The sequence below is a fragment of the Pleurodeles waltl genome, chromosome 5 (assembly GCF_031143425.1).
Source record: "Pleurodeles waltl isolate 20211129_DDA chromosome 5, aPleWal1.hap1.20221129, whole genome shotgun sequence".
Taxonomy (NCBI): domain Eukaryota; kingdom Metazoa; phylum Chordata; class Amphibia; order Caudata; family Salamandridae; genus Pleurodeles; species Pleurodeles waltl.
Window position 1 is genome coordinate 1,049,653,765 of NC_090444.1, and position 25,897 is coordinate 1,049,679,661.

Consider the following 25,897-nt stretch of genomic DNA (forward strand, 5'->3'; position numbering starts at 1 on the left):
TATTGTTGTATCTGGATGTCAGACGTATACTAATGAGGCGAAACTCCTAGGCAAATAGAGTTATGTTTAAAAATGACAAAATAATTAAGTAATCGTTTCGCAAAATAAACCGCAAAATTTCCTTTTTTGCCATATAATTTAGTAAAGCCTGCTGCATAATTTGTTCCTCCCCTGCTGCATAATACCAGTGGCACCGGCTACAGGTCAGCCCGACATGATAAAAGCGAGACAGTCCTTTCAGTGTACGTAAACAAACAACTGTGATTGCAATCTGGATGTCACGGTAACCGCGATGGCTGCTGGGCATGCTAATCGCTGCAATTGGCAAGCAGTGCCCTGCCTGCCAGGCTACATCCATTCTCTGTGACATGAGGCGCCTCTGACGCCATTAATGTCCTGCTGCTCGTCACGAATGTATTCGTGAATACGTACTTACTGCTCCCACAGAGGAATCGGCAGGCAATATCTACCGGCAGCTCGAGGCGTCAAAATGCAACGATAATTGCATGCCTTGTGGATTACCGGAGGAAATATGAAGTTATGCTTTGGAGACGATCTTGAATAACTCTGCACTGAGATGCTCAGCTGCGCTGAAAAGGTTCACACTCTATAAATGTCACAATCATTCATTAGGATAAACCTGTGTCTACTTTTATAAATGTGACACCAAAGTCTTTTGTGAACTCCTTTTTTTTTTTTTTTTTAAACAAATGACGAGCGTGTCCTTTTACATTATATACGTATCACTGAACAAAAAAGAACATCTAGAAACCGTGTATTTGATAACATTTTTATAAACAGTAAAATGAAATGCCTGAGAAGAATCTTGTGTATTAGTCAACAGACCGTGGCACTAAACACTTTTTGCACTAGGTTGGCCTAGCCTTCTGAACCTTAAAGCGGGAAGTGTACCTGAAAACTCTTTTTTTTTTTTTTTTAACATGAATTGAAATCTTTTTTTACACGTTTTTATTTTTTTAAACATGAGCCCAATTCTCGAAACATTTTGCGTATATAGCAAGGGGCGTCAAGCAGGACGGTCCCCAATCTTTCATTGGCCCTCATTCTGCCCAAGGCCAACGGATATCAGTGATATATGGGAGACTTGGGGGGCCCTTATCACATTCTGGCGTGGACCCCATTACTTTGCATTACGCCAAGGTTCATACATCTGCAGCCCTAAATCACACATTGTGACTCGAAGTATCAGCATATTTTTTTAACTACTGTTAAAATCGCACCTCCAACGTCTTCTGTAACAGGAGCTGCTTCAATGAAAATTACGAGCTAATAATATTGTAAGTGTTGTAATAGTGACCATATCAGGCAAAATTATATTAGTTGCCACCTTATGCAGGTTTACAAGCAGTGATCACCTTAGTTCTTGGGCATGGCTGTCAGGAATAATGTAAACAATCACTGGCAAAGCCAATAGGTCTCACCTATTTTAGCCTTGAATATATTCTTTTCAATTTTGGCACACACTATTAATTCAAGCAAACGCTGCTAATTTAGCATCCTGTCTGTAGAAAAGAGAGCTACTTGTAGGTAGCTGGAGAGCTACCAGTAGCTTACAAGCTACTCGTTGGAGAAGCCTGGATTAAATGTTTTACCAATGGCTTCTTCCCTTTTTCCACTCATCTGTTTCTTGAGGATACCTGCATTTAGCAGGAACACGAGTTCTATAAAAAATATTTCTGACTGAATCACAAAGTTTAAACCATCACAAATCGGCTTTTGAATTGGGCACTCTAGCTTACAAAGTTCAGCTCACCTGTGAAAGAATATGCTCGGCATTTACACTTTTAAACACTTGATATTTTACAGCCTAAGTTAGGAAGACTGCAATTCTGTGCCGATTAATACAATCGTCCTACATAAAGTAAGGTGTTTTTCGTACAGTGCTTCACATTAGAAGCGCTGCTTCTAAGCGCTGTAAATAACAAGCATTTGCAATGCAATGGGTCTCACATTTGCTTGCGTTAGAGCTACAAGCGTTATAAGCTCCTAACCGGACTTTTCTGGCCACATAACTTTAAAATCAAAAGTAAAACAGCGTCACATAAGCGAGCCGTTTCACAGTGCCACGGCCGCCATGAGACACAAAAGGAAAAAGAAGTTCGCTCGTAGTCAAACTTATCTGCAAAACTGTAATTAGCCATGTAACAGGGGCCATAGTCAAGGAGGTAAAAAAAAACTCCCCATGGAGGGACAAACGTAAACCAATGTCATCAAAGGATTTTTGAAGGGCAAGCCCACGAACGAGTGATAGTGATGGGCGTGAGGTGGGCGTTGTTACATGTCCAGATACATACCAACACATCGGAAAAGCAGCGCTGCTATGCTCGACCTAAAAAGGGTTACAATCATCCAATGTAATGGTAATCAAATTACCATCTTCAAAGAGTGGAACATTTAGTGAATTTTCCTGAGATCAAAATGGCACATCAAAGCATGTTTCAGCCGTGAGCAGTGGTTTCACTGACCCGTAATGCTAGCTTGACCCATTACTCATGGTGAGTGCCATGAATATTTTCACCAGAAAAGCTGGTTATATAGCAGGGCTAGTACTATGTTTTGCAAACCTGAATATTGATTCAGTAATAAACAAGCAGTTTTGGACAATTAAGAAGCACTGATTACCACACATCTTAATACATTCTCCCTGAATGATTTCTAGGACTAACGAGTCTGGTATCAGGACCAGGAAAAGCAATATTTGATGGCCAATCAGAAATCGAAAGCAGGGGGTGCAAATCTATGCTTATAAGAAGCAAGATCAACTTCTGCACTGTGGTCATTGACAAAGGTAAGGCAAAATGTCACGTTATCAGGGAGTGAAAAAATATTAGCGCCTGCAATGTCTGGCACTTTTCACTATTGCTCCTGAATAGCGAAAGGCATCCAACCACTGGAAAAAAGGGGCACAAGTGGACCACCACCCACCGGAAAGGAGGCGAGAGGTGGTGTTGAGGAAAAGTCTTGAAGACTTCTCCCTCCACCAAATGGATTCTGCTACCAAGAATCAATTTCACATTGTTTCGCCTCTTAATTTGGCCTCCAAAGAACTCTCTAGACACACAGGAAGGGGAATCACCTTTCTTTTAGAATTACTGATATTCAGCGTAGTAAGAACGACATCAAAAGTGAATTCAAACAGGGGTGTCCCCTAAAATGTAGATCCATCCAGCTTGAAAGAATCTTATTCTTAAATCCTGATGTCTTACACCACCTCTCTGAATAGTATTCAACAACAGCAACCCAGAAAGAGACTGCTGCTTTGCTAAAGGTGAGTTCAAGGCAAGTCCTTGCGATTTTAAGGTATATGAGTACAAACAACCTCTGACTTAGCACATCAACTTCTAAAATAGAGTCAAACAAAATATTAATTTCTCACAAAACCAAAAAACATAGCCATTAAAAAGGGTAATGGCACCTTCCTTCTGGACTAATGCCGACATCACAAGCCCTACCTGAAATTTTTGGGCACACTGATGATAAGAAGACTGGTATCTATGAGCCAAGCAAAAGGCAAACACGTCAGTTTGGTAGTTTAGTGGACTTATGCATCAACTCCAGGGGTCTATGTTTGACCTCCTGGTCACAGTTTTAAAAGTTAGAAAGGTCACTGCAAGGCCTGTTTTTTTTTGTACTTGTGAAAAACGGAAATGACAGTCAGTGGGCATTTAAAGGCTGATTAAAGTTTACAGAAAGGTTACTTGAAGATCAATTCTCACAGATTACTGTAGCAGGCAAGCGGACTGGCGCTGGTTATCTCCTCTGACAAACCATGAATGAATGGTACCTTAATGCTCAAACAGCCACCCCAAGGTGTGTCCTGGCACTGCCCATAGATCAACACTGCACTGTAGTCAGTGTATTCAGATGTAGGGGGAAGACAAATTTTGAGTTGCATTACATTCAGTTAACTGTAGGGACGCCAAAAGCAGATTCCAGCCTTTTGAGGCTGGATGTGCAAAGGACCTAGCCCCTGCTCTAACCCTTTTAAACTTGGGGATCTTAACAGGTGCATACTGGACGATCTCAAGCATCTGTTGATGACACACTATTTTAATCTAGCTGTAAGATATTTTGAGCCTGGCCCATAAAAGCCCTGTACATTATAGTTAAGGTTGGGACAGAATTCTTTCTTGGACATGGATCCAGTGTAGTTGTTTTAAGTAATCTCTTGTAAGCCCGAAGAGGAATATTGAACATCATTTGAAATGTAGTGTAAATCTTTTATCCTGTGGGAATAAAAGATTTACACTGTGACAAGCCTTATTAAACTGTTTTACGAGAGATAGTATTTTTACATTGCCTATTGTAATTTTGTAGCCATTTGTAGTCTGATTGACTGACTTATGGGAAAGCTTATGCTCAATGTAGAAGACCTGAGTCAGGTAAGGTGACATGTTAATGATAAAGGCTTTAGGTCTGATTGTTTCGCTCAGAAAAGTTATGTTCAGTGCCACAGGTTTTGGCTCTGTTTTGTAAAAAGCATTTGTTAAAGCCTTTAATGGTAGATTGTTATCACACCGTGGTACAGGCTGTAGACAGGCATTTTGTTACATGAAATCTCATAGATAACCTCAGGAGGCAAGCATTTTGATGTTGGTCACCCTCCTTTGTAAGCTTTTCACTGTGATAATCCTTGTTAGACACTTTTGAGAGGGGTTGTGCATTCTTTTACCAACTGTGATTTTGTATACATTTTGTTTTAGAACTATAAGCTTTATGATTGCCAGTTCATGCACACATCAGTCTGTACATCTGTGGTGGTTATGGTGTCAAGCCAATGTAAAAGGCTGTAGGCCATGGTCTACTTGCAAACATTTTCCCACGGGCCACATAATTTGGTCTGTGATGTGACCAAGGGCTGCATTGATACCAACAGGGTGGCCATTGGGGGTTGGTGGTAAGGTGGTTGTAAGGGAAGGAAGGAATATACATCTAGTGTCTGAATTGTACAATGGGAATCCAAAAACATAGGATTAATCCCGGCTTCTCTACTTAACCAAATTGTGTGATCCTAGGCAAATGTTTTATCTCACTTTCCCTCCTTTTTCTTCACATATGAGGACCTTGAAATACATGACTTCGGGATGGGTGCTGTACAAAATGTTCTCCTGTGTTTAATTTCATAAACCATATGCTGTCCATGTATAATACAAACCCCGGCCCCCAAAAAGTGCACACAACAACTGACTTGCACTCTTAGTACACTGTAAACAGTGTTATTAAGGGAGGGGGTGGGGGAGTGTTTCTAAATTCAAGTTTGTAAACTATCACTTTTAAAAACAAGCATTTGCAATGCAATGGGTCTCGCATTTGCTTGAGTTAGAGCTACTACTGTTGGTAACACTAGTAGTACATTGAAAATATAAAGTAATACAGTTTAACATAAGTGAGCCAATACAAAGCACCATGCCATGAGCGTGAAGGAGACACACAAAAGGAAAAAAAGGTAGCTAGCAGTCAAACGTATCGGCAAAAGTGCAATTAGCCATGTAAAAGGGTCGATGTCCAAGGCGGTAATCAAACAGCCCCAAGGAGGGACAAATGTAAAGCATTTACAAATGATAAAGGATTTTTGAAGGGCAAGCCCATGAACGAGCGGTAGTTATGGACGTGAGGTGGGCGTGGTTAAAGGCCCAAATAGATAACAAAACATTGAAAAAGCAGCGCTTACTCGCTGCTATGCTCAACCTAAAAATACTTCTCAATGCACTGATAATCTGATGTACTAAGGTGATAACAATTCTGCTCATATTAAGGAAATACACTATTTGAATTATTAACAGACTTTATCATACTTTTAAGATTTTGCTGCAAGATGCCTTTATAAATGAAGGTGTTTCTAAAGATAAGTAGTGCAGGACAACCTGGTTACTTCCTTTCTTTAAATTCAATTAACCTTTAAATAAATGCTTGCCTGTTTAACATCTTTTTAATGTTAGTCCTGAGTCGAATGAACAGCAGCCCAGAGCTGCTCTTGACCAGGAAGCTGCATGCCGCATGAGGCACCCGGGCTGTACTCGGAGTATCACTCCTATAGGCCTTACTGGTTTGGGAACAGTTATGCAAGATTTTATAATTTCATAAGTTTACTAGGAAAAGTTATGTCTATGTCAGTAACAAATTGTCAAAAATATGTCTAAAGGCAATATCTTTTATGGTGGATTGTTATTAAACAGTGCTAAAGCCTGTAAGCAGGTATTTTGTTGTACTAAATCTCAAAGATTACCACATTAGGCAAGGGGTTTGGTACGGGCGACCCACTCCAACAGACTGTGGGAATAGAAAAGATGCACAACGTAAATCCTTATTTGGACCTCTTATGAGGGCTTCTATATGTTCTTACAAATGTAATTTTGAATGTGTGATTTTACTGCAGTAAGCCTAATGGCTGATGTAAGGAAAAGCTTATGCTCAACACAGTAGGTCTGAGATGGTTAAGATCTCAAGACAATGACAAAGAATATAGTTGTGATAGGTTCATTGTGAAAAGCCATTTTAGATGCCATGAGCCTGATCTGTTTATTATAGGACATTACATCATAAGCAGTACACCTCATTTATTTATTATGAAATGCATAAGTTAAAGCCAATAAACATTTAAGGGTGTATTGCTACTGCACAGAGTTAAAGCCAGCGGACACATCTTTTTACATGTAATCTCACAGATTATCTTAATAGGCAACTATTCTAGTGCTGATTGGCCCCTTTGAAAACCCAGGGTTACAAGATTTTCACAATAGTAGTGCTTGCTGGAATCTCTTTAGAAGGCCTGTAAGGCTTAGTTTCGTCCAGGGTCTTGTAATGAAAAGAAAACAAAAAAAAAAAATCAATAAAAATGCATCTATATGTCCCCAACAATTGGATTAATAATGTTGCTGCCCATACCTGTGGTAGCCAAAGATGGAGTAAAGGTGGGTAATGCTAATCTGTAGAAAGCTCTTGGTCTAGTGTAGTGAGGTTACATAGGGAGGACCTTTGGATACCTTCGCTTAAGAAACAACCAATGTAAGATGCCCTATCTTTAGAACCACACTAATTTTCACTGCAGATGGCCGCACAGTAAATGTTAGAGTTTTGCCTCCAAAAGTGAAAAGCTCAAAAAATGATGATGAAAGCAAGCAGGCAAAAAATCTAGAAAATGTTTATAAACAGGTCAAATTAAATACATATGCGCCCTTGGATATGTCATGTAGTTCCCCTCAATGTCTCAGGTTCGCACTCCCACTGACTTAGGACGAGGCAGATTGTTGCAGCATATTGAAGGACCTACATAAGGTATTTTTGGACTAGTGATGATTTGTGCTGGGAGAAAGGATCCTCAAAAGAAAACACATCATTCTGGTGTCGGAATGTATCAGCCTCTTCAGTGAGCCAGAAACGTGTTTTCTCAAGGTCTAGTTATCTGAACCCTTAAAGTAAGCCTGCAGCAGGTGTTAAAGAAAGACCTATATTATATGCGAGCAGTAACAAGTAGGGCAAGATCAGTCACACAGGCCTGAGCTTCTTGGATGACACTATATAAAGGTCAATAGTATTGACCTAAAAAAAATTACATTGCCTATCACTACATCATCAAGGTAAGCGTATGTTCACTGTTCTTACCTACCTGGCTTTAGTCTGCAACAGAAGTTACGTTTGATGTGGTGAATGCAACATTTTTGTCATGCTCAATAACACCTGCAATATAGTGGGGGTATGTCCTATAGTAACACCCTATATGGTGGCAATGATACCATACACAAAGACCAGCTTTACATGGTTGAATGAGACATTTTTACTGTTCAAAATATCTCGCAGCCTTGAAAACGAGCTAATGGTATTAAGTGGTCTGGCCTACTGATGCCTGACTGAGAAATATGTCTAAATGAGAGTAGGAAGCAGGCCTTGAGGAAACATTCTACTTTTATGGTCAGCAGTGTGCAACACACTTGAAAGAAACATTTAAATCTTTTGCTGATAGTGGTCGAAAACATTTTAATTTCATTCCACACTCTTTTGAGACATGGCCATTTTAGAAAACTGTGCTTCTTAAAATGTAACTATGACTGATAGGTTGGAAGAGTACAACTAGCTCACTTTTGTTCACTGTGCAGGGACAGTCTCTAAAAATTATCAGAGTAACTTTAACTCATGTGTACATTTCTTTCATTGCACACCAGCTTTCGCTACTGAAAATCTGAAGCATCAGCAGGCTCAAACTGAAGGAAAGCTACTTAAGTTCTCTAGCGCTTGAGGTCAAACTATCCATTCTCGCTTTCCGTAGTAATGAAGGCACACTGCTAGCTGTCATGGTCGACATTTATAAAGTCATTCACTTATTTCCTTGGATGAAGCCTGGAAGAAATACTTTGCAGCTTATTCCTATGAATCTCCCTTTATTTCTGAATGCGTTACCACTGATTGCCTCACTTCGCAATCACATCTGTACTCCAAGACATCTCATCAGATGTGACACTGGAGGTCAATATAAAATACAAATTTCAGTAAAAGCTATTCCCGCTATGCCTCTGTTCTCTTACTATATTCTTATCCTTTATAGTAAGAGAACCCCTTTCTATTTTATTTCTATAACCCTGTTTTTCTTACAGATGACTGATGAGAATAACAAATTATTTCAGGTTGCTGTTTGCTACTGTTTTTCTTTCAAACTAGCTATGAAAATACACCCTGCTTCCCGAAAAATGAAATTTTAGATTTATTTACTTCATAAATATTGCACACCTACACAATTTCCACCTAGCCTACTTTTGTAATGACAACGCATTCCCAGGAAACCGATACAAACACAAGTATCGTCGAAAAATATGGAGAGGATGTGACTTTGCACCAGAGTTGCCAACTTTGGAACTGGGGAGACAGGTTCGATTTCCGATGTAGGCTCAACACCCTCTGATTCTGGGCAAATTACTTAGGGCCTGATTACGAGTACGGAGGTGCACAGAACTGCTGTATCTACTGTAGCAGACTGACCACTGCATCCCTGAAGGTCCGTCGGCCAGATTACGATGCTGGCGGTCGGACCGCAACATCGCCGCTGCCAGGATCAGAGATTCTGACCGGGCTGGCGCCGGTGAAAGTAGTGGCCAGCAACAGTGTGATGACCACAACTTTACTTTCCGCCAGCCTATTCAAGGCAGAGTTGAGCCCACAGTGGGGCCCCTGCACTGCCCAAGACCATGTCGTAGGCAGTGCAGGAGCATCCCTGTCAGCAGATTCGGATTGCGCAGTTTACCATGGCAGACCGTGTGGATTCCAAGTGTGTTGTGTGTGCCGGCATTGGCCTCGGTTCTTTCTGACAGTCAAGGCCAATGCCGATGCACTGTTTGCGCGGTCAGCCCAGCGGCAGCATTGTAATACGGCGGTGGTGAGGCCACTGGCTTGATGCCCATCTCATTATTAGGCCCTGAATCTCCTGTGCCTACAAAAACACAAAATATATTTATATATTCTAACCTTGTGTAATGTAACTGGTGCACATGTAAACAGCTCCAACGCCCTTTGGTGGAGTTCACAACATTTAACATTTTAAAAATGACGTTACATTTTTTTTTTAAATGTAGATCACCAAGTACGCATACATTGTTCGCTATTTTATTGGTAGCAATTAGCAGCAAGGAATCCAAGTTATTCTTATTATTTTTTTCCTCAAAAGAGCCTTTAACTATGAATGACAGCAAAGACAAGGACAAAGAGTGGGCTCCAGGAAGTCCAAAAACCTGTAAGAGGAAAACCGCAGGGGGACTTGACTGCATGATAAACACCTCCGGCTAGGCGGCTCAATAAAGGTTAATAACCATGCCGAGGCGCAGCACCGGCGGACAGGCAAAATGAGTCAACCGTCGGCCATTAATGTGCACCAACTCCCCTCCTCTGTTATCAAGCGAGAGGCATTTCTCTTTGGAGACACTCCTGTCTGTGCACGTAAAAGCCGTGGCAAGGGAGGCAGGAGCTGAATCCGCTTGATAGCTATTTTAAAAATAAGACGTTTTTAATCATCGTGACACCATGGTGAGAGATAAACTACAGAACAAAATGAGAACAGATTTTTATTCTCCAAATCTGTGGTAATTTATGCATGGCGTTTCAAACTAAGTTGTGCAAAAGGCCGCTTTCAGGTAAGGCCGGCTGGCCAACCCAAGACCAAACACAATTCAAAAGACAAGCACGGAGGAATGTGTATGTTGTGTTATTTGTCTATCTTTAGGCGGAGACTCGCTTGGAGAAAACCACACAATATCAGAAATTGAGCTGGATGGGCCCCTGAAATCGCTCGGCCCAGGCTGGAGCCAGATGCAACAAAGCTGTAGTTCAGCTCGATGTTTTCTTGGACCACAGAGCACATATGAGCTGAGCTTGCATCTTGCTTGGGCCTGTCGAAAACCTCTAACCTAATGCACGAAAGACTGAGAACAAAACATGAAACTTTGGTGTAAACTCGAGACAGAAAGAGACACCGATCTGGGAGCTACACTGAACAATGTGAAATAAGAAACAAACAGCCGTCGGTCCCAGATGCCCAGCTAGTGGATTATGTGATCCTAGGCAAACACTTTATTTCACCTATTCTCCTTTTTTCTTCAAGATCACACACGAGCACGCTTTAAAATACGGGAGTTCAGAATGTGGACTGCACTAACACTTCTGGTGTTGGATTATATAGAATATAATGTTCCTTCTCTATCAGTGCTTGAAGTGGAAAAATTAAAGTGCAGAGTACCTGCTTGTTTCCCAGAAGTGTCTGTACTCTCCAATTAAAAGTATTACGTTTTTCTTGAGATGTGCCGGTACTCTCTCTCTGAAAATAAAAAAGTGCCGGTACTCAGTATAGGACAGTACCGGCCCATTTAAAGCACTGTTGAATCTCTATAATAAGAATCTAGGTTACATTTAGGGCAAACTAAGAACTGACGAGCCTCGACTAAGGGCACTGTCGTCAGGGGTGGGTTTGGGGACAAAGGCATATTTCTGAGATCATGTTTCAAAACTATTAAACATGATCTCAGTGTAGTGATTTCTGATGTATTAAGGTGAAACTCTGCAATGCATTATATAAGTACATTTTAATTTTGAAGAGTCCTAATCATATGTGTACATACTGTTTTTGGCACGTTTAACATGCCCAATATTTTCAAGACTAGGGTTGTGCACGGTTTGTTAGAACTCTGCCAGTCCTCTAGGCCGACTCTCCTTGTTCATTTTTCGCCCGCACCTAAACCGGAACTGCACTCATTTTCAAGGCCACAATTCAGATACACATTACTGCATTTATGGGACAACCAAAAGAAAAGAACACACAAAAGTGCGCCAGTGTACAAGGGAGGCAAAACCAAAACCAGGTACATATATTGGGCCAATTTTCATACCAACTTCCTTCAACCAACGATTAAGCTCAAAAATTGAAATCCCCCAAAAAGCAGTGACGTCATGACGCTTGTGACCGTGCAAAGCATATAACACGATGAAAAAAAATGCTTTTTCAATCAAACAAAAAACTCTTAAGCACCTTGTGCTCGTTCTCGAAGTACTCATCAATTAACTGATAATCAAAAAAATATTAGGCCTAAAGAAAACATCACTTGAACAACAAATCTTTTGTAATAAATTGCATGTAATTTATCATACAAGTAGCCTCGCACTTATCCAGTGTTTATTTTAAACCTCAATCACACAGAGCTAAATTTACATGAACTGAAGCTGTTCTAATAAATATAAATGATTGTTTTTTAGAAAAGCATTTTTTAAAATAATAATAATAAAAACAAAATCCATGTCTTAAGTTGATCTATTTTCCGTCTTTCGTGAGCACTCTTTTGTCCTTAGGTGTTAAGCACACGGTGCCATTATTTTGCAAGCAAGTGCCTACAATAACTTTACCTGTCACTTGTTGGCCATGGTCTAGTTCAGACCTAACTCTCTTTTGACATTAACTCGCTGAAAGCAAAGTGTATATAAACTGAATGTGTGATAAGCTTGCAAAAGCAGCTGGTACACCCTTCAAAGAAATCAAAATGTGATGCCCTAAAACGCAAAATTAAAAATAAGAAAAAATACACAACAAACATTACTCTCAAAAAACATTCGGGTGTTGCTTCACCGTTCAAATTTATACTAAAGACTCATAAGTCTCGGTAGCACATTACATCAGCTGATCTGTGGTTGGAGGAAGATCTGAGATTTGATCAGGAATATTACTTGAAGGAAGCAATTGTTACTGTGATCTTGAAATGCTGTTTGCTTTTGCTGGATTTATTTGGCTGTTGAGTGCCTTTCATCAGAAACAAGTGGTAGTCTCGAGATTTTAAAGCAGATTGTTTCAACAAACGTGCAAATAATAATTTCAGTGAAATGACAAGAGTGGTTCTACCCTCAAACAACTGACAATGATTTTCGTCTAGGTGGAACTGATAAATAAAGAGAGCTGTTTATATCACTTGTGCAACGCAATAATGCACACAAGCTAACCTTAGAAATATTTTTACTGAGGGAGAGGAGGGACATGGTATTGGGATCTGGAGATGGGGTGTAGGACTTTGAGAAATTACTTACAGCCCTTTTCGGCAATGGAGGGGGTGGGGTTAAAGAGAAAGAACAGAGCTTGTAGCCTGGATCTCTTAAGCAGACCCTCAGGCTTTCCTCTAAAAACAATTACCAAATCTTCTGCAGCAAACACCAATGTCCCAAGGAGGAGCAAAACTCCTGGTGGATCAGTAGTGTAGAGTCCTCCATGCACAAGCAGGAAACCCACTCTGGTTAGGGGTTTCCAGCGTACCTGGCCATTCACTCTGAGGCATCAGTCTGTGCAAAGCGAGCCAATTTCATGTGACGCACGATGGCACCAAGTACGCTGGAGTGTCTGTTATTGTGTATATCTTACTGCTACCTTCCAGTGATAGAACATTCTTCCGCATGCATCTCAGTAGATATAGTCAAAGTGGCAAGTAGGACAGTGAACTCAAATGGACTGCACATTCCAACCAACTTCCAATGCATAGGTACATGGCCACTACATGAAGAGGCATTAATTGTCACATGGTGAGTAGTAATGCAAAAAACCCCAACAGCACAAATACAGCATGTGTTCAAAAAAATGATCCCAGCACATGTGGGAAAGGCCCGGGCGCCCTTGTTTGGGGTCTTGTGGGCAATGGGAATAGCTTTAGGTAGCCTGCAAAAGCACTAGTCTAAAGCAGACAGGATGGGGGATCAAAAACACCGATCCTTTGCACAGTCTGTCCACAAGCCCATCCCCTTTTTCTGCCCCTACAGACGGGCACAGAAAAAGGAAATAATTCCAAGGATGACAGCTCCATGTATTTATGCCCGCACACCCACAGTAGATCCATATTCTGAGGTATTCAGTATGTTTGTTTTCAAATTTATTTCTCAGATAAACCACATTCATTAATTCTACATCCCAAAAAATCAGGACGTCACTTAGAAATATATTTGATACTAATATGTTACACACGGAGCACTTTAAACATTCACATTATATGTGCTAGTCAGTGGACACACCATTCTTCCCAAAATACAGTAGTAATATCTGACCTTCAACAATTTTACCAAAAGAAAAAGAAACTTAAAATGAACTAAAACTCTGAACGTGGTCGTTAAAATTCAGGTGCTTTGGAACAATACCTCCTGGAAATTGGCCATTACAGAGGTATATGTCCAACTAGCCGGAGATTCGTATCAAATAATGGCTTGCGCTTCAAGGATTAATCATTCCCACACTTAAAAGGAATCTTTTAGGTAGTGCTGTCCAATAGTCCTTGCTGCATTTTGTTTAGGAGGCATTTTTTCACTGTGCCTGGGGTTTTAAAGGTACAGTAGAATAGCGCTCCACAGTAATGTTTAAGGTCAGTGTTGAAATATTCTGACGTTGATTAACCCTCAACTTTGCAAAAAGCAACCATATATTGGCTAGTAAATGCTAACTGCAATTTGTTTTATTTCATACTTATTTGAATCTGGCAAAAAACTTGCTTACCTAGCATTCTATGAAGTTTAGAATTGTGGGATTGATATGTTTAGCCTTCAAAGGACTAAAAGGCACAGCGGGGAAATAAAAATAATTGTGTACACAACTCAATATTATTACCAAAAAATTAAATAACTATTATTGGCAGATAGGCGACTCACAACAGCTGTCTGAGAGGAGAGGAAGGGGGAAGATCTGCAGTTAACAAATAATAGCTATCTCTTTTCTATGCCAGGGGCTAGTCACTACTTCCCATCGTTGACCATAGCCACAAGTGGCAAAATAGACACCCTACCACTGGAAAGATATGACGACCGTTCACTAACAGACATGACTCCCTGATAATGCATCAGGATTCTGATGCAATGATCAGGGAGAACTAGACTCTTCCCCTAAGCTGGCTTTAAGTAAGGAAGAAAGATTCTGGTTTGCTTTGCCATCTTCCAGAATGTATCATTTTTAGGACGAATCCTTAAAAGTTTTAATCACAAAATGGTGGCTTCACGAGATGGAGCCCCTAAATCCTTATCAGTCATTTTTCTTGGATTCATATTGATAGCGATAGTCATTGGGAAGATCTGCGATTTGCATAAATGTCATCTATAGATACTTTACCTTAAGCTACTAACGTCTTTTCACTGAGAAAACTCAGTAAAATAAAAATACCTTTCGGAGTACTCTGTTGATTCAATGTGAATTAAACGGTAGCTTGATCCAGGGGCACTCCACGCCACACTTTAGTTTACTCTCTTTGATCAATAATTAGTAATTAATACATACTTTGATTTATGTAGTGCTTACTACTGTTGCCATTTCTATTTACTGTAAATAACTAATATTTAGTTGATGCATCTCTACAAAATACTGAGTTGTCCCTGGTAGGAATCAAATACCTAGCATGCAGGCTCCACCAAATATCAACTTTGAGCAAGGACCTACAGTGTTATCTTGTTGAGCTGGTTAGAATGGTAGCAAAGGTAAGGCAAATATTAAGTCAGCTTTGGGACTAAATGTCTGGATAAGTAAGCCCTCTTGTCCTCTAAATCTAACACATCGCTGTCTATTACCCATCCAACAAGAATTTCTAAGGATACTGCACCAATGGCGTGGCACATGGACTTGGTCGGTGTCTTGGGAAAAGACCTAGCTACAGTACAATGAGGATCTCTATACTTCCTGAACAATCCATCTCGAATTTACTGATTGAATCTAGATTGAAATAAGCACATGGGCATGCTCAAAAAGAAGGGTAGTTGAACAGAATTAATACATACATCTCTAAGTCATAATACTGTGGTAAACAGAGCAGGATTTATCTTTACATACCTGGATACACGTATGGAACCAGACAAAAACACAACAATACCACCCACTAAACGGGGAATGAAAACTATTGTGGATGCCCTCTGTGGATGCCCTCTTTTGAGATGGCACTATAGACAGTATTATTCCCCACCACAGGAAACTTACAGGACTACTCTGTGGTGGTACAGGATACTGCAGGTGAAGTGCTTTAAATCGGCAGTAGCAAATTCTGTGCAGGGCCGTGCCTTCTTTAAGGCCAGGTAAGAGAGGACCTTAGGTCACCACTTGGTGGCGACCCATTCTTTCTGCAGAACCCCGGAAAACGGCCTTTTCCCAGTGTATTGAGCACTCTAGCAGGCAACAATTTATTTTGTGAGGGGTGTTGCAAATCTTAAGTCTGTTCCTGATACTATACATTAAATTAACCAAGATAAGAACAGCAGTGAGCTGCGATATAAAGATAATTATTCAACAAATAAAAAGACCGTCCAGCTGCCAACCCTCAAACCACTAGTAGAAGCAAAGTTTAAAATAAATACTTTTTCAGTAAGGCAGATCCATTGAAATGAATACAAGTGGAAAATGTGCGACAGCCACAATGTACAATTTGTAACAATACACCCACTCGCAATCAGTATATACTCAGCGAAGGCAAGATAAGTACAGTACAAAAGTAAGAAAAAGCTTGGTTTTAAATAATACCTTCATTGGGCACTAAGTGTAAAAGGTACACCTAAACACGCCAGTAAGATTATTAAAACTCGCTGAACACTATAGTGCATCACGTCTTAAATGGTGCACTGTGTACTATGCATATGCTTTACAGCTGGAACACCAGCCTCAAGAGGCTATTACAGTACTTCATAACAGCTAAGACAGGCGACAACCATGGTACTGTGCATGAGACAGAGACGAAGGAACACAGTTGGTTTTCTTGAAATTATAATGTACATAATTTTGAATTCTGGGGTAGAAAGAGACAAAGAAAGCAGCCCGCTGGTGCCAAATTGTATGTCACGTATTTGGCAGCCAGCAGACCCTTTCAAATGCATTTATTTTGAAACTTAATTATTTATGTATGTGTGGGTGTGTTAAAACACACATCTAAACACACAGACACCAACACCCACATATGCATTTTATGTGGGCAGTCGCTGAGTACTCTAGGTGAGAAGTAAAGCACTATTTGATGGTTAAATGGTTTGGTCCCAATGGGCGAAATGTTACAAAAGTGGTAAATGTAGATGTAATATTGAACCCAGAAGGTTTTGTTCAGATGGAGCATTTTGGGGATAACCCTCGACAGATATATGTTAAACTTTTCATAAAGGCAGAGCTTGATCCAGCTTGACATCTTTTTTTGTTTAAGTGCAAACGTCTGTCCAGCGGATATTAAAAAAATAATGCTGTGAAAATACAGTAGTAGTTTGGTTTGTGAAGTGGTCCAAGAAACCACCATTGAAGCCTGAGCTTGACTCTGATTTAGACATTTTATCGCCGTCGGCTATGTCACTGTTCTTATTCAGATGTCCGGGGGTCACAAATATCACTGTAAGAAAAAAAGTTGCCGAAGCCATATGGAGGCTAGGTGAGCACTTGTCAAGCTCGGAGCCCATGGAGCAAACAATCAAGTATTACAAAATTACTTATTCACCCCTTATCAGGCAGTTCACAAATGGGGTAATACAGTTCACAAATCTTGTTTCTTAATTTTGAACTGATTTGGATCTGTAGCGTTAGGTTTATAGCTTCTGTGCCCATTATTGGGTACACAAAATGGACTTACCATGTTGGAAACCCTGTTTAAAATTTGTTATCCTCGAAACATAGTTGGGACACGCAAGCACATGTCAACCCCAAGCCCACCTTGATTCACTTGCTGAAAGGCTTAAAAAAAACAAAAAAAACAACAACAATTCTTTACCCCCGAAAGCTCGTAGTTTGTGGCTCAGGGCCCGATTATGATGTCAGTTGTCCGACCGCATGACCGCTAATACGTAGGTGGGGAGGCGGCCGCCAAGCCGGCAGGCTCCAATACACCATATTATGATGTTTCTGTGGGGCTGGTTGGCAGGAATAGTTAAACGGCATTGGCTTCGGCCCTCAGAGAAAGCTGAGGCCAATGTCTCCACACACGGCACACTCCAAATGCTCACTGTCTGCGATAGCAGACAGAGCGCATTCCGAGTGTGCTGTCAGGGGGGCTCCTGCACTGCTCATGACATAGTTGTTGGTAGAGCAGGGTCCCCCTGTGGCCCCAACTCTGTCTTTCTGCCAGCATTTTCATGGCAGTGAAACTGCCATGAAAAAGATGGCAGAAAGGAAAGTTGTAATCAGCACAGTGGTGCCACCATGGGCGCAGCCATGCTTGATCACAGATTTCTGCATCGCTGGCACAGTGGGATCTATGATTCTGGCAGTTTCAGGGACATTATAGTTAGGTTCTGAATTTACTCGTACAAAACCTTAGAAATTCAGCAGTTATAGTTAGATTTATTTCAAGTAACAATAACTTGTGCCCCCACCGGTAACTGAAACTCGCATCCCCGCCATGGTCAGTTTTTTCTTCAATAATTTCACTTCTAATGTTTCACTGATATTTTTATTGACATTATAAAAGTTGTCATGAGTGCTGTAATATCTGGGGTAATTAGCAGTGCATGGACAGGGCACAAGTTATAGTTACCTTAAGACGCAAGTTATTGTTACTGCGGAGTTGGCCGCAGGGCATGCCTCTCTGGGTGTGAGAATAGCTGTGTCTGGGTGTGAGAGTGTCTGATTGCGCTCCATTAGATGAAAGAGCCATTCACCTCCACGTAGAATTTCAGAATTTTTTTTTTAATATAGATTCACGGTGTAAACACACTTGCTTGGACTTCGCCAAGCCCAGCAGTTAGGATCATTTGTCCTTTCCAGAAATGGAGCTTTAAGTGGGGCACCTGCTGCTTTTATACTTTTAAGCGCTTCATGTTGAGGTTCAATTTCTGTGAAATGAGCATCATGGCCAGTCTTTTTTTTTTTTTTTTTTTTTAAAGTAAGGGGTGGGGGGGTGTCAAGAGAGGCCACGCAGCCTCCCTCCCCTGGCCGCTTTTGGCCCTGGGACCACATCCACAGCCTTGTAATAGTCATTTAAAATTTTTTTTTAGGAAAAGGTGGCTGTGCGGCCCCGCTCCCCTGGCCAATTTCGGCCCTGGGGATCCCATCCCCTGGCCACTCATTTACTTTTTTTCTTTTGGGGGAGGGGGGGCACGTAGCCCCTCTCCCCTGCCCGATTTCAGCCCCGGGACCCCATCATTTGAGGCCCAGCCATCAATCCTGGGTGTCCCGCATGGCACCCAGTGTGTGCTTGGGACTGCAGAGGTAGCCTGAAGGCCCTGGCGTTCAAAGGCGGCTCCCCGCCTCCTGCAGCAGCCGGGATTGCTTTTGAACACAGGGAGCTACTAAAGATGCAGCTCACTGTCTGTAAAAGCAACTGTTTCACAGAGGAGGCCTGCGCTTGCAACAAGTGAGAGCTGTTTGACAGCTCTCACTTGCTGCAACCAGAGTGTTTGCTGTGACTTGGCGGGAACTGTCAACGTTTTGACTTGCTTATTTCTTCTAATTTAGAAATTTAATACAAAGGTCAACTATTCTGGTGTGCCCTTCTAAGAAAGTGGGTGAGCAGGCTACAACTTTCTACAATCTTTAGTGTTCTTCCTTTAAGCTCCGCTAATATTTTGACTTTACTATCTATTCCACCACTCTGAAAAGAGTTCCTAGTTTTCAATTAGCTATTTTCCCCTGTGCTGTGTTTCTCTTTCATTAGTATATTAAAATCCATTACTGCCTGTTCTACATTTGTGTAAAGATTGCAGTAGATTAGAGGATAATGCCTGATTTAAATGTTTGGGAATTTTGGTTGGGCACATCTGTGAACGAGAACAAAAGGTTCTGGGGCAGTGTGAAGGACCTTAATTTCCTAAATCTTTAAGTAGACTCGTATCTATGCACCTAGCACTGGTCGTGTGCAAGAACAAGAGGAGTTTGTCTGCAAGGTTGCTGAGCCAAACACTATGGGCTATGGTTTCTGTATGTTGCAAAAATATGGCATCTCTGTGTACTCTTGCCTTCTGCTGTAACAGAAAGTAACCTGAGGAGGCCAATAAGAATGTAAGAAATAGAGAAATTGAAGGTGTACCTCTAGAACTTCAAACACTACCCAGGGCCCTATAACCAGTCTTTTTAATCTGCATGTAAGTGGATGCACCGAACTGGAAATACACAATGATTTACCTTTCATATAAAAGAGCATGAAAAACTACTTGAGAGGTCTTTGGTTTGTAAAGGCTAAGCAACAATCATCAACACTTGCCATTCATGTTTAATTTGTTTTGAAACATAGAGGTGCTACCGGTTCTTCGAAGAAGGTACAGATATAGAGACTGAAAATAGGAGACACGCATGAGCCAGTCCAGTAAGTTAAGTCAATGCAGGCAAGATATTTCAGTCGGTGACAGGTGAACCAGTCGACTTAGTGCCAGAGAAGCTTGTCTAATGGATGAACGACTATATATTCTCATGCATGCTGAATGTTTTTATACTAACTTTACAAACTTAGTGGCATATAAGGTTATATGTCACAATGTTAGTAAAAATTACTGTCTTGCCGAAATATGAATATTGTGTCCTAAATACTGTTAACAAAAATATCATACTGGGTTTAGATTTCCTATTATTAACTCTAACAGAGCGGTAGTTTTGTAAACAATATTTAAAAATTCTATTTTTGTCAGACTATATTTTGGTTACAATATTCTAGCATCATACCGACAATGAACATCACCAAAAGCTATATGCCTAGCTCTTAACACAGGCAGCTCACCATGAATAAGCAGTGGCCTTCCAAGTTACATTTGTAATGCCTTGTGTTATAGCAAATGCTAATAATACTTGGGACTACAGACGAATTTTAAATCACCAAACCAGTTAATTATCATTGTGCATCTAGATGAAGCGAATGTTGAACTTACTTGATGTAGTAGGGAACTTTGTTAGGAGAAACAGACCTCTGCCATGGAAGCTCGACTGAGGCTAGGAAAAAAACAAAAACACAAATATCAAGCCATTTGTACACTGCTTTTGATCAGCACATACTTGCAGGGCTGGTCTGACAAAGCAATCAAAACACATTTGAATTTTAACCATTTTTATATTAGAAAAATGGAAGCACAATTCAATTGTGTTTGGGTATTTTTTTAATAGTACTTTAAGGGGCACTCAAGCCATACCACCGAAATTATTTAAAAAGACCAGATTACACACCCAGTACTGGTGACCTCTCCGTTAGTAATCATACTTTACTTTCTCTCCTTCAATTATTAAACCTTAAAGGGCGTGTAGCTCAGTAAACGAGAAGCAGGCAAGATAAAGTCTGCAGGATCTTCTGTTTTGGAACCCATAGGGATAAAGTAGTCTCCATTGTCAGCTTTGTGAAAAGAAATGTGTCCTCTTCATTGCTTTTGTTTTTTCTTCTTCGCCACAAATAGGCCATTCCAAGTGTACATCTTGTCTTTAGCAATAAATTCATTAATGAATGAGGACATTACACAGCTGCACTCAGGAAAGGAAGAAAAACAAAACAAGGTGCAAAAAAGGAAGAAACCAGGCATAAAAAAAATAAAAAAAAGTTTAACATTGCCCAGGAACCCTTTTACAAAGGCAATAAAAGAGAAACTATAAAGTGACTGGGTGTATATAATTTACTGACACCTGAAAGTGTTAGGCTTTTTATGTACTATTTTTTTTGCAGTCTTATACATATGACGAAATATACCCAAAGGTATTGGAGCGCTTTATATGCACATGAGTTACATTACACAAGGTCACATTACATTTTTTTCTTAGGCGCGGAGAGAATAAATAATTTGACCAGAATGACAGGATGACGAGCTGATGCTGGAACTTAAACCTGGCTTACCAGTTTCAAAGCTGGCAGCCCAGGCCCTAATGCCACATTCTCTCCCCTTACTATGCATATGTTCAGAGGAATTTAGGGGCATTTGATAAAGCTAGATCTCCCATTGGAAAGATATTGAAGGAAAGGCAAATGTAATGAGAGACTGAAAAGGATGAGTAGAAGTCAAAAGACGGGGCTCAATAGCAACCAATGAAAGAAAGCGGACTACTGTTATTTTAGAACTAGCACAATAGGTGGAAAAAAGACCGTTCAAATGTTGCTTGAAATTAAAAGTTCATGTCTGAGGACCAACAATACCTTGCATCGCAAAAAGGACAAAAATAAAGGACGAACACATCTTGGGAATATGTTCAAATGCCACAGTGACCAGGAATAGGTCATGGAAGAAGTAACTGCATTAAAAGATTTTCCAAAAGCTGCAAACATTTGCTTAAGGTCACAAGAGATATATTCTTAAAATCAAAACTCGTTGCTATACAAAATTCACTGAAGGTCAGAGACAAAAACCAAATGCTATGTAATAAAAGGTGTAACTTGTAAATCAAAGTGTGCCATTCAAATGTCACTGAAGATCAAAGAATAAAACTATGGGCTTCATTACGACTTCAGCTGTCCTTTTCTAGGACCGCTGAAGCTGCTGCAGGCAAAAGACTGCCAGTCCTGGAGTTCTTTTGCCTGCCATAGTAGGAGTATTCTGCTGGGCCAGCGGGCAAAAACAGCGTTTTCGCCCGCTGGCCCAGCGGGGCAATCACCATAATTGAACCGGTGGCAATGTTGTGGTGCGTAGACAGCATCCATCGCACATTTCACTGCAGTAATTCGGACAGTGAATTGCTTGATGGGGTTGTGCATGGGCCCCCCAACTCCCACATTCCGCCAGCCTTTCCGTGGCAGTGTTTACCGCCATGGAAAGGCTGGCGGATTGGGACTCATAATCCCCAGGGCAGCACTGCCCTGGCAGATTACAACCGCCGGGAGTGCCAGGCTGCAGCCTGGAGGTGGCCACTCCACCACAATCTTAATAGGGCGGTCAGACCGCCTTGTCTGCAGAGGTCCGACCGCCATCGCGAGTGTGGCGGTCTTGAGATTGCCACACTAGTAATGAGGCCTATATAATCACAAGATCATAGATTAGGGGTGGCTAACCTTTTCTGTAAAGAGCGCTACTTATAGTAAATGAAGATTATCTTGAGCTACTGGTGTTATTGGTATAGTTCTATTGACCAAATGAGACAGGATTATATTAGTAGCCACAACATGCAAGATTACCAGCAGTGACCACCTCAGGGTATCAGGTGGGGTTGCGAGAGGTAATGGAAAAATGGGTTTATCCATTTGGAATGCCTCAACCTGAGTAATACATAGCCATAGCTACAATGTCCCAGGCACCAAGATATACTCATTTGTGTCTCAAATAAACTCTTTTCAAATTTGATATACTTGTGTTAATTCAATCAAGCACAAGCTTCTAATTAGGGAGACTAGGATGGACACAGATAAGCTACTTACAGGTAGCTGTGGAGCTACTCATCGGAGAAGCCTGCTTTTCAATAAAGAGAGTTGGGATACTTATCATGCATCAATTGACTACTATGAGTGACACACTGAGTCAGAATCTCTGTTTTTATCACCCGGTGTAACTCGCTTGCCTTCCTTCGGGGGGCAACAAGTAGCCTTTCAAAACATGTAAGACAGCTCAGTCTGCTTTGGATTGCCTACATGCACAAAAGGGCACAAGTACAGGGAATTAGCCTAACTAGAGTGTGGCTTCAGCAAAGGGAAGGGGGGCAGACATGTTAGAAAACAGAAAGGAAATAAATTAAGGCCATTGGCTTGAAATGTCTGAATATGTAAAAACTATCCTAACATCACACACACAAGGGCAACTCAACACCACTCTGCCCTGTGAAGCCTTTAGGAGGTAGAGTTCTCAGTACTAAAATGTTTTAAAACACTTGATAACCTTTCCACATTTGTCTAATCATTGATTAGCATATGCGGGTTACACTTTTTAGACTTCATCTCGAAGGGTAAGAAATTCCATTTAGATCGCTTTAGGCTTGAACCTAACAGCAGGAAGTTGTAAATTCATAGTCTAAAGAAATAAACACAGAGGTAAAATATAGCCAGAACAGAAAACCATCTACTGTGCCTTATGAACCTGACTCACAGAATGAACACTGTCTGGTTGAGATTAGAGGACTCTACTCCTGAAATAAATCTGACTTACCAAATCAGGAGCTATGTATGGAAAATTTCACTTACCCAGTGTACATCTGTTCGTGGCATGTAGTGCTGCAGATTCACATGCTATGCACAGCTCTTCCGACATCTAGTGTTGGGCTCGGAGTGTTACAAGATGTTTTTCTCTGAAGAAGTATTTTCGGAGTCACGGGATCGAGTGACTCCTCTCGGTTCCATTGCGCATGGGCATTGACTCCATTGTCAGACTGTTTTCCCGCAGAGGTTGAAGGAAGGAGGGATAGAGTATAGAAATACAAAGAGATGTCCATGCAAATGTAAATGTATATACATATGTACAAGTGTTAAAAACTTAAACGACTACAGGCTTCCGGGGAGGAGAGAGGGTGCATGTGAATCTGCAGCACTACATGCCACGAACAGATGTACACTGGGTAAGTGACATTTTCCATTCAATGGCATGTGTAGCTGCAGATACTCATGCTATGCATAGACTGCAAAGCAGTTAGTCCTCCCAAAAAGCGGTGGCTAGCCTGTAGGAGTTGAAGTTGTTTGAAATAATGGTCTTTAAGATAGCTTGGCCTACAGTGGCTTGTTGCTGTGAGAAAACATCAACACAGTAGTGTTTTGTAAATGTATGGGGAGGTGACCATGTAGCTGCTTTACATATATCAACCATTGGTATGTTTCCTAAAAATGCCATTGACGCACCTTTCTTTCTTGTAGAATGTGCTTTAGGAGTGATCAAAAGTTGTCTTTTTGCTTTAATATAACATGTTTGTATGCATCTAACAATCCATCTTGTTATACCTTGTTTTGATATAGGATTGCCTGTATGTGGTTGTTGGAAAGCAACAAAAAGTTGTTTTGTTTTCCTAAAATGTTTAGTTCTGTCTATATAGTACATAAGAGCTCTTTTGAGATCTAGGGTATGAAGAGCTCTTTCTGCCACAGAGTCTGGCTATGGAAAGAAGACTGGCATTTCCACTGTTTGGTTGATGTGAAATGGAGATACTACTTTTGGCAGAAATTTTAGATTTGTTCTAAGTACAACCTTATGTTTATGCACTTAGAAAAAAGGTTCTTCAAGAGTGAATGCTTGTATTTCACTAACTCTTCTTAGAGAAGTAATAGCTACAAGAAAGGCGACCTTCCATGTTAAAAATTGAATTTGACAAGAGTGCATGAGTTCAAAAGGTGGTCCCAGGAGTCTGGTAAGTACGATATTTAAATTCCACGATGGAACAGGTGGAGTTCTAGGTGGAATAATGTGTTTTAATCCTTCCATGAAGGCTTTAATAACAGGAACTCTAAATAGAGATGTATGTTGAATAGTCTGTAAATATGCAGATATTGCAGTAAGGTGTATCTTGATGGATGAGAAAGCCAAATTTGATTTCTACAAATGAAGTAAATAGCATACAATATCTTGTATAGATGCTGTAAGTGGATCTGTATTTTTAGATTGACAATAGTAGACAAATATTTTCCACTTGTTTGCGTAGCATTGTCTAGTAGTAGGTTTACATGCTTGTTTAATTACTTCCATACGTTCTGGTGGAAGGTTTAGGTAACCAAATTCTATGACTTCAGGAACCAAATCGCTAGACAGAGCATTGGGGGGTTGGATGCCTGATTTTACCTTTGCTTTGTGTTAATAAATCTGGTCTGTTTGGGAGTTTGGAATGAGGTACTACAAACAGATCTAGTAGTGTTGTGTACCAATGCTGATGCGCCCATGTTGGTGCTATGAGTATCATGGTGAGTGATGTCTGACGTAGTTTGCTGACTAGAAAGGGAAGGAGTGGGAGAGGGGGAAAAGCGGAAGCAAATATCCCTGACCAATTGATCCATAGAGCATTGCCCTTGGATAGGGGATGTGGGTGTCTGGACGAGAAGTTTTGGCATTTTGCTTTGTCTCTTTTTTTGCGACTAGATCTATTTCTGGAGTTTCCCACTTTTGAAAGTACTTTTGAAGTACTTGGGAGTGAATCTCCCATTTGTGTGTTTGTTGGTGATTTCTGCTGAGGAGATCTACCAACTGATTGTCTATCCCTGGAATATATTGTGCTAGTAAATGAATTTGATTGTGAATTGCCCATTTCCAAATTGTTTGGGCTAGAAGGGCCAGCTGAGATTAATGTGTCCCTCCCTGTTTGTTGAGATAATACATGGTTGTCATGTTGTCTGTTTTTATGAGAACATTCTTCTGTTTGAGAAGAGGTTGAAACACTTTTAGGGCAAGAAACACAGCTAATAATTCTAAATGGTTTATGTGTAGCTGTTTCTGTTTGACATCCCATTGCCCTTGAATGGTCTAAATGTTTAGGTGAGCTCCCCAACCGATCATTGATGCATCTGTTGTAATTATGGTCTGAGGCACAGGGTCTTGAAATGACAGCCCCTTTATTAGATTGCAGCGATTCCACCAT

At 40.7% G+C, this 25,897-nt stretch overlaps 1 protein-coding gene across 7 annotated transcripts in view; it reads right to left on the reverse strand.

Moving 5' to 3' along the window:
* UTRN (utrophin) overlaps positions 1–25,897 on the reverse strand; it is a 1,374,288-nt gene that overhangs the window by 285,824 nt on the left and 1,062,567 nt on the right. For all 7 annotated transcript variants that reach the window (XM_069235249.1, XM_069235248.1, XM_069235247.1 and 4 more), the window contains one exon: positions 20,317–20,377. In XM_069235249.1, the coding sequence (XP_069091350.1) occupies positions 20,317–20,377 (61 nt within the window). The remainder of the gene's footprint in view (positions 1–20,316; positions 20,378–25,897) is intronic.